Genomic DNA, 12059 nt, shown 5'->3' on the forward strand with positions numbered 1-12059 from the left:
TAGCCAGCTACAAAGTCAGAACAGCTTTCCCAGAATGACAGCAGATACCGCTCCAGTCGAGGAAATCAAGAGCAATATCACAGCCAATCACAACACTGGCGGGTAAGTAATACTGTGAAACACTATCGTTCACTGGTTGGTTATGAATATGATTTGTTTGTTTATGATTCCTGGCAATGTCAATAGTTTGTATGTATGCTTGTTTGCATGTAACTATTCCTATTTTGTTTGTTGATATTTGTTTGTTAATAATAATAAAACAAAATAAAAATACAATAAAAAAAGAAGATACGAAAAAAAAAAATGTTGGTTGCTTAGCAACAAAACCCAACAGTCAAAACAATACATGGTATCATGAACAAGCTGAAAGGAGCCAAATAAGATTATCCACATGGCAGTTTCTTGTCATTCTTGCTAGCAATCTGGCCATCCAGAGTCACAACAACATGCTGACTTCTGTAACATAGAAGCGCGCACATAATTTTCATGGCGTGGTCAGCTACATATACATAGAGAAATAATAATGGCGTCTTTTTGTAGGCACTAACTCCGCCATGGCTTGTCGGACAAAACATATGAGGATAATGAATATCATTTCTGTAGGGTTTATGGATAAACGCTGAAAATATGGTCTGTGGTAAACAGGCTTAGGAGATCTTGTACGTTTTGTTCTATGAGATCATATTCAACAACCAACGGCACTTTGTTAATTTTGAAGAATGTATGTAATAATAAAAAACACAAATCAAATAAAGGCTTTATAACTAATAAAGGTTATGTTAACTGACTGCTATTATCTCATAGAACAAAACGTATAAAATCTCCTAAGCCTGTGTTAACCTCAGACCTTGTTTTCGGCGTTTATTCCAAATTAAAGTGATTATTTTAAGATGGCACTGTTAGCAGGCATAGGTGTGCCTGTGACGGCCAATACAGCACGGCTTGGAACGCTGCTTGTCCATTAAATCAATCAATCAATCAATCAATCAATCAATCAATCAATCAATCAATCAAATGTATTTATAAAGCTCTTTTTACATTAGCAGCAGGCTAAAAATATGTTGTCCAATCAGCATCCCGGATCCAAACAACCAGTTTTACAATACATTTGAATCAATTTCGATTTTTATTGTGCTTATTAGAACTGCACGAAGGAATTTTAAGACCACTATTGAAAAATGTTCAGGCTAGTATGTTGACAATATTGGGCTTATAGTGAAAAAAACGTGCCGATATAAAAGTGGGGTTGGGAGTACTAGGTCCATTGGCTCTCAAACCCAGTATCTCCACCACCGCTCTTGAAGTGAAGCGCTCCTCTTCACTCCTGAGGATATTTTTTTTTTTGTGAGTTCTTAGCCAGACGCGATCAGAGTTAAGTTGCACTATAATTACCTTCTGCTTTTGTAATATTATATATTTCTGGAGTAAGATAAGTATTTTTCTGATATAATTCTGCTGTTGAAATTGTTTTGATGGCAAGTGGAAATGAAACGACTAAGTAGATAATTAGTTTACTTTGGCTAACCCAGTATCTGACAATGTTTAAAGGGATTCTTTACTCCCCCAGAGTCAGATGAACTTGTGGATACCATTTTTATATCTGCGTACAGTTTGAAAAAAGATGCTAACTAGCGTTAGCGCAATGACTGGAAGTCAATGGGTATCTGCTAACATGCTATGGGACTTTTTTTTATTTTTATTTTTAACATGCTATGGGACTAGCAGATACCCACCGACCTCCAGTCATTGCCTTAATGTTAGTTAGCATTGGCTCGCAAAACTACCTCTAACTTCCTTCATACTGGACATAGAGAATTGTCTAAATATATTTGTATTTTATTAAGTGCATTTCTTTACATATACATGTAGCCTACACGCTAGCTTTCAACATACCAGTATTGGTGTAAACTTTCTGAAGAAATGCTGTTATAAATATAAAAGTATGGCAAATTATCCATACTTTTTTTTTAAAGGTTGTTGACATGCTGTGAAAAACAGTTGTACTGCACTAGAGTGCAAAAAAAACGACATTCACAAAGATTAGCATTTATTTGCATGGGGACTCTTATTTTGACAAAAATAAATCTGTGATTGTGCTGCCAGGCTAATTTCATGCGGCCAGGTGAATGGTAATGGAAACGCTAACCTCTTGACCCAAATGTAAATAAAAGCAAACTGAAAGGGGAGAGAGGAGAAAAGCCTCTCCTTGGCCCTGCTAGACCAGCAGCTGATGAGCAGAAGTGCCCAGGGGAAAAAGTTTTGTGTGTCAGTTTAACCTGAACAACCAGGATACAAGCTGGATAAATTGACCAGAATCCACAAAGATAACAGCCTCTGCCACACTGTATGTATGGGCCACTGCCCCCTTGCATTGTATGAACTCAAATATCCTTTGCTTGTGCAAGGTATCCTTGAAACAGACTCCTTGAGGGTGCTTGACTTGGGCAGGAGCTCACCGGAGCTGAGTCTTGCCACCTCAAATGTTCTACTGCTTGAGCTCCTGTTCCTCTTATAGAAAATTAGCTCAAAAGTATTGTGGAGCTCCTGCACCTAAATGTAAACAGTACCGGTACCCAAAATGAGTACCGACACCTATTTCAGTCCAAGTCAAGCACAGCTCCTTGATGAGGAAAAAGCACTGGTGATAACAGGGTGTGGTGCAGGCTGATTATAGGTTACGTCAGTGTTTCCCAACCACAGGTATTAGGGGGTACTTGACAAGACTCATGAGACCATAGGTTTACTTTTAAATTGCTCATGAGGGGGAACTTCAAGGGTGATCTGGGCAGAGCAAAATGTACTTGGTGCTACATTAACCAAAAATAGTTGGGAACCACTGGGTTACATAATGTCTCTGTCAGAGAAAGGACTTAAATTCTTTCATGTCATACAGCTTGCTGACATGAAGGCTCAGTATTATTTCATCCTTGACACTGCTTATTGATTATGACTATGCCAATAATGATTATGTTGCCAATATTTGATTGCCAATATGACATTTAGTGTGAGATAAAAAGAGCACCCAAATTAGTGGACCTCCTATTAAATATAAAATATCAATTTTAAAGAAACATTTTGACAAGAAATTGACAGGGTTAATAAATCATGGAGAAGTTGTGGGTTAAAAGCCATTGTTAATAAATATGAAATGCATTCTGCTTATGAGTTCAACTATATGCTTATACAAGTGACAAGGAGCAGAAAGATAAATTAGATTACTCATTGTAACTAATGGACACCTCTCTCCATCTATCCCGATGAAGAGTGGGTCACAGGAAGACAAGGTGAAGAGAAGAGACGTGCCACTTAATCTTTAACTACTGTCACGCACTGTGTGTGTTACTTTCTAAATGTAATCCGTAACATGAGAAGGGTTTACCAAGAAAAACTTCCTGTGTGTCTGTTAGTTACTAGTTACCTGTCTAAAATTGTAATCAGTAACGTAACTTTTGGATTAACCAAACTCAGTAACAATCTGATTACTTTCAGCAGATGGAGCTAACTTAAGCTTGCACCTTTTTCCAATGCTGAATTGAATGTCATTAATAAAACGTAAAGGTGTCATAATGTATTTTCTTCTGCAAAAAATCCTTTCTGAATTTAAAAGTAATCCAAGAAGTAGTCATCTAGTTTTTCAAAAGTGTCTGTAATCTGATACAATAGTTTTGCTGGTAACATAACTCATTACAGTAAACAAAAGTTGTAATCAGATTAGATTTAACTGATTACATGTACATTACTGAGACTCTTCTGTTATTCAGCTGGGAATGGAGGGTAGAGAATGTTATTATATATTTTTAACAGTGTGTGTGTGTGCTCTCTAGAGGCTGCAAGGGATTCTAAATGGACTAGTATTCCCTCTAGAGGACACAGTATACACTTTCATAACATCCACTTCAGTTTAAATCGTGCCATGCAACTTTTTTTTAGGTATTGAACCTACAGTATACCATATCATGGGAGTAGGCTATTCAATAGCTATAAAGCAAAAGTTTGATTATTTGTACACCTTATAGTGTTCCTGGTGCATAAACAAATTATTTGAAAAATAAACTCCAGCACACTGGTATTCTTGTAGCTTCAGAATGTTTTATTGATTAGGCTCACCAGGGGGCATGGTATTGAAACCATTGTTGCATATCTTGTAACATGATCTTATCTTTTTATTTCAACATCAACCTGCTATCAGTATGTTTCAGATGTTATATTGCCTCAGATTAATACCCTTTTACTATTTCAATCAAGTGAGAAATAGTGGCCCATGTTTAGGATTCTCCCAAAATAGCCTAAATAAATGGACGAATACTCTCATTTGACAAAATGACTTCCGGATAAATATACTAAAATCAAAGTAGCCGTACACTTCAAGTACAGTGTTGTTTTTCACTCGGAAAATGTGCGTGCGTACACACTGTACAGAGGAGACAGTAAGAGCCAACATTTGGATATCGCTGTGTATTCTGGGTACAGACAGTAATTCCACGATGGCGGCGAGCAGGAGGCTGCACAAGGTACATTTCCTGATCAATCCAATTAGGATTTTCTCTTGTTAGATTAAATAAAGTAAAACATTCCGACTCCCAAATCTCAGATAAAATTAAATGTGTCGTTAAATTTGTTTTATTTAGCCCCACACTGTCAGAAACCTCATGAAACTCGGTAGGCGGAAAATGACGTTAGTATGCTAAGCTAACCAGCTAGCAGTTGTTTTTTGGTCATGTTAGCACCGGCATATTAATAGGCTAGATTCGAATTAAACGTTTTGTTAATCTAAATTGATTGACAAGGTTAACCATTGTTCACCATAAATTAAGATTCAATTCAGTATTGTGTCATCAGTTGGGTGATAATTGCGCTTCAACATTTTTGATCTTCTGCTCAGAAAAACTTTAGCTAGCTACGTACTGTAGCTAGCTTAATACTAACTTAGCAGGGAGTTAATTGTGCTAGCTATCTACGCACAACAGTTACATAGGTCGTTAGCAGTGTGGTTCATTGAGATAGCTAGCTAGTTAGCAATTCGGGTTAGTGTTACCTAGCAAGTTTATTTTCTCAATGTGAAACCGAGGCGAGGAAGCTGACCAGCTAACGTTAACCCGATGTATATACAATCTTGCTAACGTTATGAGGTAGCTACCGGTAAACAGCCAAATCCATTTCCTGTGATTTGGTTTCTTAGCTTTGAATTGTTTTGAATAGTCGAGTGAATCGAAAGTGAAATTGAGCATGCGGCTGCCAAGTAACGATAAGCTAGCTAGTTAACTTAGTTTAATTTCATTCATTCGATCTCAATATTTGAGGTAACACCGGGTTTAAACAATCATGTTCTCAACACTGGGTGTCAACAACCCGGCCTTATCGTAATTGGCATTTATCTTTTCCCTTGCATTTGTCAGCCACTATTTGACCCAGCCTAGGATAATTACTCCTAGTAAACAGTCCCCATCACCCATCAAGTCAACAAGAATAAACACAATGTTTTGAACTCCACACATCTTAGTTTGACAGTCGTTTGCGTTGTAATCCTGTAGCAGTGGTCTTATCCAGAGCAACATAGAATAAGGCTACATTCGCGCTCAGATTTGATAATGAATGAAATCAGGAAGCTGTGCCCATGTTTTATTCTTATGTGTATGGGTGTGTGTAAGGTCCTTCAAACTATAACAATACCCCCAATCTCATGATTTCCAGTGAAAGGTGTGATTTATGAGTCAGGCCTCTGGTGTGGCAGTGTTCTGTAGTGAGATCAGTGTGATAATGCATTGGAGTACTTCCTGGTTGAGAAGGGGTGTGGCTGCTTGGTTCCAGGGATGAGACTGACAGTTGATATATTAACATATAGGTTAATCCCTAGTACTTTGTCATCCAGTCTTTTATTTGTATGCCTTTTTTTTTTTTCACTGTGACATTTAGGGCAAATTAGGGTTAAGTGCCTTGTCGGCTCGGGTATTCAAACCAGCGACCTTTCGGTTACTGGCCAATGCTCTAACCGCTAGGCTACCTGCCACCCTGTGTGAGTCTAGTTCTGTATGTCGCCCCGTGTGTTTATAGTTCTTTATGTCGCCCCGTGTGTTTATAGTTCTTTATGTCGCCCCGTGTGTTTATAGTTCTTTATGTCACCCCGTGTGTTTATAGTTCTTTATGTCGCCCCGTGTGTTTATAGTTTCGTATGTCGCCCCGTGTGTTTATAGTTTCGTATGTCACCCCGTGTGTTTATAGTTCTTTATGTCGCCCCGTGTGTTTATAGTTTCGTATGTCACCCCGTGTGTTTATAGTTCTTTATGTCGCCCCGTGTGTTTATAGTTCTTTATGTCGCCCCGTGTGTTTATAGTTTCGTATGTCGCCCCGTGTGTTTATAGTTTCGTATGTCACCCCGTGTGTTTATAGTTCTTTATGTCGCCCCGTGTGTTTATAGTTCTTTATGTCGCCCCGTGTGTTTATAGTTTCGTATGTCGCCCCGTGTGTTTATAGTTTCGTATGTCACCCCGTGTGTTTATAGTTCTTTATGTCGCCCCGTGTGTTTATAGTTTCGTATGTCACCCCGTGTGTTTATAGTTCTGTATGTCACCCCGTGTGTTTATAGTTTCGTATGTCACCCCGTGTGTTTATAGTTCTGTATGGCACCCCGTGTGTTTATAGTTCTTTATGTCGCCCCGTGTGTTTATAGTTTCGTATGTCGCCCCGTGTGTTTATAGTTTCGTATGTCACCCCGTGTGTTTATAGTTCTTTATGTCACCCCGTGTGTTTATAGTTCTTTATGTCACACCGTGTGTTTATAGTTCTTTATGTCACCCCGTGTGTTTATAGTTCTTTATGTCACCCCGTGTGTTTATAGTTCTTTATGTCACCCCGTGTGTTTATAGTTCTGTATGTCGCCCCGTGTGTTTATAGTTCTGTATGTCGCCCCGTGTGTTTATAGTTCTTTATGTCACCCCGTGTGTTTATAGTTCTTTATGTCACCCCGTGTGTTTATAGTTCTTTATGTCACCCCGTGTGTTTATAGTTTCGTATGTCACCCCGTGTGTTTATAGTTTCGTATGTCACCCCGTGTGTTTATAGTTCTTTATGTCACCCCGTGTGTTTATAGTTCTTTATGTCACCCCGTGTGTTTATAGTTCTGTATGTCACCCCGTGTGTTTATAGTTCTGTATGTCACCCCGTGTGTTTATAGTTCTGTATGTCACCCCGTGTGTTTATAGTTCTGTATGTCACCCCGTGTGTTTATAGTTTCGTATGTCACCCCGTGTGTTTATAGTTCTGTATGTCACCCCGTGTGTTTATAGTTCTGTATGTCACCCAGTGTGTTTATAGTTCTGTATGTCACCCCGTGTGTTTATAGTTCTGTATGTCACCCCGTGTGTTTATAGTTCTGTATGTCACCCCGTGTGTTTATAGTTCTGTATGTCACCCCGTGTGTTTATAGTTTCGTATGTCACCCCGTGTGTTTATAGTTCTGTATGTCACCCCGTGTGTTTATAGTTCTGTATGTCACCCCGTGTGTTTATAGTTCTGTATGTCACCCCGTGTGTTTATAGTTTCGTATGTCACCCCGTGTGTTTATAGTTCTGTATGTCACCCCGTGTGTTTATAGTTCTGTATGTCACCCAGTGTGTTTATAGTTCTGTATGTCACCCCGTGTGTTTATAGTTCTGTATGTCACCCCGTGTGTTTATAGTTCTGTATGTCACCCCGTGTGTTTATAGTTTCGTATGTCACCCCGTGTGTTTATAGTTCTGTATGTCACCCCGTGTGTTTATAGTTTCGTATGTCACCCCGTGTGTTTATAGTTCTGTATGTCACCCCGTGTGTTTATAGTTCTGTATGTCACCCCGTGTGTTTATAGTTTCGTATGTCACCCCGTGTGTCTGTAGTCATTCAGTTGTTTTTGACCTATAGGTTGTTTAGTGGTTACTAGGACTCAGCCAACACAGAAACATGTTTTACCTGTTCTTTATCTCTTGTTTGATAAAAACCTTTCTGCTTCCTGTAATGGTTATGATTAAGAAACTGTACAGGAGAACTTGCTCATGATGTATTCTCCCTCTTTTTCAGGAACTTGATGAAATCCGCAAGTCTGGAATGAAAAATTTTCGTAACATTCAAGTGGATGAATCAAATATTTTGACTTGGCAAGGCCTCATTGTTCCAGTAAGTCACTATTAACTACTCTTGTCTCCGGACAGACATGAACATGACCAGAATAACAAGGAGGACCAAGGCACTCTCCGCGATATTGCAATTCCTTTGTTGCTGTGGCATGTTCAGTAGGACATCAGCTCACCTTTTAACCAAACGTCATTGTCTCTCCCCTCTAAAAGGACAACCCTCCATACGATAAAGGTGCTTTCAGAATCGAGATCATCTTCCCAGCAGAGTACCCCTTCAAGCCCCCCAAGATCACGTTCAAGACCAAGATCTACCACCCCAACATCGACGAGAAGGGACAGGTGTGTCTGCCTGTGATCAGCGCAGAGAACTGGAAACCAGCCACTAAAACTGACCAAGGTACGGCGGAAAGACGCACACTCAAAGACAATAGACAGTGGTTTCTACTCATATCTTTTTAAGTAGTAGTTATTATTGCAGTTCTTTGTAATTTCCCATTGAAATGTCGCCTGAACCCAAACCCTCCAGTCTCCTATCCCTCGGAGGCTCCTGTCTATTTGGCTGGAGAGGTTTCCAATCCTGAAACCTCTACGTGGTTATCGATTTCAATGTCTTTCTCATCTGTTTCATCTGGACTACATGACGTCATCCTCCATTTTTACATCATTCTTAGTCTCCTCTTTTGTTCTGCTTGTCTCCCTGCAGTGATCCAGTCCCTGATTGCGCTGGTCAACGACCCCCAGCCAGAGCATCCTCTCAGGGCAGACCTAGCAGAGGAATACTCTAAGGACCGTAAAAAATTCTTTAAGAACGCAGAAGAGTTTACAAAGAAACATGGAGAAAAACGACCTGTGGACTGAGAACGCAAACGTGTGACTCCCTCTTCCTATTCCCCCCCTCCCCCCTGGCCTCCTCTATCTACTCTCCCCCCCCCCACACCCCTCTCTGCTCTTACCCAATCTCCTGAAAATGCCCCCACACACGTACACACATCCTTCTAGCCCCCCTCCTCCTGGGGCGATATATCTCAGCTCCACTTCTCCCTGGCAACAGGACTGTGTCGTGAATCAGGCAGGTTGGTCACCTCTGGGTATCAGCTTGTGGCTGTTACTAACTTTCTACTGATTTCTTAAATTATAAAAATGCCGGAATTGGGCCCAAGAGAGCAACTTGTTAGAGGGAACAAAAAAAATACAACGGAAAGAAAGATCTAGATGGAAATGTTATGCTCAATTTGTTCATGATTTGTACACAGAAGTGCTGGTGCAGACCTCTGTATAAAGATGATCAAGTGTTTTGAAAACTATTTGGTAAATGCTCAACTTGTGGTCTGATTGTGAACCCATTTCATCTCACTCCTTCCCCTCACTAAAATATGTAACAGAAAAAAAATCCACCCCAAAAGCAACAAAATGATAAAAAAACAAACACTTAAAGCATCGAGGTTCAGGTGTGTGGAGAAATGTTTATTTTATGTTTCTTCTTCTTTTTTTTGCCTATGTTGCACTTTACTCTGTGGAACTAGCTTTTAAGTTTACCATAAAACTTCAGTTTGTCACCAATTCAATCTTCCAGATGTTATAAAAGGGAAAAAAAGTTTGACTGAACTTGCTTTTGTATCTTTGAGAGATTATCATGAAATGTTTTGTTCATATGTTGTATATTTAGCAGACGGTTTGACCATGTGACAGGAAGTACCGCTCTTCATGCCATTGTCCACTGGCCTCGTCAAGGTTCTGACTAGAGGGAGTACAGCTATGACCGGAAGTTACTTTTTTTGTAGCAGGTTAGGAGATTTAGGTCAAGAAATAACGTTTATGACATCCTGTTCCCATTGAAACTGCTCATCAGTCTTGCACTATAACTGGGAGGATAGCGGTTCCCCCTCTAAAAATCTTTCTGTGCATCGAGGAGATCAGCCCTAGCAAGGCACCCCACAAATTCACCAATCTTAATCACATAATGAGTAGTTATTTGGCATAAAAAGGGATTTGTGAATGATGATGGCAGAAGTTTAGTCATTTAGACATGCATCTGCAACAACCAGCAGACCAGCACCAGTAGAACAGTAGCTGCCATGAGGGAATAAATTACATTGGACCCACCATTGGGGGAAATATTTTGGAAGCTCTAGAAATGCATTTATTCATGTCTACATTTATTTTTGCCACATTTATTCTACTACAGCCACCTTAATGCACACTTTAAAATTGTGTGAGCTAAACATATGTATGAAATGTTTTTCCTTAAAGTATCATTTTTGGATATTACTAATGTTACACTCCCCACTACAAAACAAACAAAAAGATACTTAAATACGTGTAATTTTGTCCTTAACATTTAATTGAAATACTGTAGAATTCCTTTCATTCTTATGGAGATCTGCTCCTTCTGGGGTGAGGCAATATGTCTGACTGGTGGCTTCAAAGCCTGTCAGTGGCCAATACATAGCATCAGCAATCCAGGGTTTATATACATCACTGCTTTATTTACATTATTGGTTAAGACCAATAATGTATTGGTTAGGGCTCGGTGCCAATGAAGTGCATACATTACTGTATTGAGACCAGTGTATGTCAGTTACTTTTCACCACTAGAGGGCAATATTTCTCTACAATAGAAATGGACTCCATATCCGTAGGTCTCTGGTCTTACGCCGTGGCCTGTGGACAGTCTACCATAGACGGTATATGGTCTCTACCCATATATAAACCGTGAAGTCTACCATTAAATTATAAATAATCAGTGTGTCCAAAGAGATCGGTCTGAGCAAAACACTGTGCACTAATCTTGATCACATAGTGAGCTGATAGTTGAGATGTAAAATGATTTGTAGATCAGTGATTCTGCACAGGGCCTTGCTTCGACCGATTACCTCAAACATGTATGAACTCTTGTTGTATTGGATTGTCTCTGCAGTACGGACTCAGTTTCCCATGGTCCCCAACACCTCTCTAATAGGCCAATAGGAGTTGGAGTGTCGGTGAGGTAACTGCTCGCTCCTGCTGCTAACAATGACCTGTGACTGAGGACCTGGTTCTGGAAAATAAATTTATTACAGGCAGCACCACACTGTTATACTGATGTAATCTTACATAGCTTGACCATTGGGCGGGTTTTGTGAATTGTCCAAATGGAAATTCAAGTCTTAGTAGAGCTTAGTGGCTGTTCTGATATTTATTTTCATTGGGTAATCTAGATCCCAGGCTACGACGTCATAGCTGTACTGAATATGAGCAAAGCATAGTGGGGTCGGCAGGCCTAGAGAGGAAGACTTGACGTTGCATGTAGCCTAAACTGTTGCTGTCCTGTTGCTTGTCTGAATTATACCACATCTCCCGTGAGACGGACCTACAGCCCTCCTCTCAAACTTCTAGTGTCTCCTTTTTGGCATTACACAGAAGTCTAGTGGTCAGCACGTAGACCCCTGCTAAAAATACACGGACCAGATTCAGTTTCCTCTCTGACACAGACCCTCTCACACCTACACACACACACACACACACACACACACACAAACCCACTGGTCCCTGCCCTCTCAGTCATGCTCTGGTCTTTTCCCACATGCAATAAATATGTACACTTAATGCCTTCTGTTTCTTTGGTCCCCTGGCCCTGCTCAGACTAACCCTCTTTAGTGTGTAAGTACAGCAGGCAGCGATTAGCTCCACGTCACTAAGCTGCTCCAAGAAGCCCAATTACCCTCCCAGGGACTACACAGACGAACAGAATCAACCCTTTAAGACAGACAGACGTTTCGGCACAGGATGCTTCCATTCTTGTCTGGGAGTCAGAGCTCCTCGGTGCTTACTTCCAAATCCACGACAACCTTGGGATTTGTATTTTATCTCGTTGAGAATAACCTGGGTGAAGAAAGGTTAAATAAGAGACATCTGTGTGAATTCTGCTGGTAGTTTTCCGTTGATGGAATTGGGCTTCTGCCATGCTTTTCT

The 12059-nt window shown here is 40.2% G+C and overlaps 1 protein-coding gene across 1 annotated transcript; it reads left to right on the forward strand.

Annotated features, from left to right (window-relative positions):
• Positions 1 to 4231: 4231 nt before the first annotated feature.
• On the forward strand, positions 4232 to 9708 carry LOC106562742 (ubiquitin-conjugating enzyme E2 L3). The gene is made up of 4 exons (XM_014127747.2): positions 4232 to 4511; positions 8053 to 8148; positions 8319 to 8505; positions 8812 to 9708. The coding sequence occupies exons 1-4, from the start codon at positions 4395 to 4397 to the stop codon at positions 8964 to 8966; spliced, it is 555 nt and encodes a 184-aa protein (XP_013983222.1). The 5' UTR covers positions 4232 to 4394; the 3' UTR covers positions 8967 to 9708.
• The last annotated feature ends 2351 nt before the right edge of the window (positions 9709 to 12059 follow it).

Source organism: Salmo salar, chromosome ssa01 (genome assembly GCF_905237065.1).
Source record: "Salmo salar chromosome ssa01, Ssal_v3.1, whole genome shotgun sequence".
NCBI lineage: Eukaryota > Metazoa > Chordata > Actinopteri > Salmoniformes > Salmonidae > Salmo > Salmo salar.

Bases quoted from the DNA above. Each gene is read 5' to 3' on its own strand.
- LOC106562742 (XM_014127747.2), top strand. From the start codon at position 4,395: ATGTGCGTGCGTACACACTGTACAGAGGAGACAGTAAGAGCCAACATT. The intron at 8,149-8,318 runs GTAAGTCACTAT...CCCCTCTAAAAG, and splicing joins GGCAAGGCCTCATTGTTCCA to GACAACCCTCCATACGATAA. The intron at 8,506-8,811 runs GTACGGCGGAAA...GTCTCCCTGCAG, and splicing joins AGCCACTAAAACTGACCAAG to TGATCCAGTCCCTGATTGCG.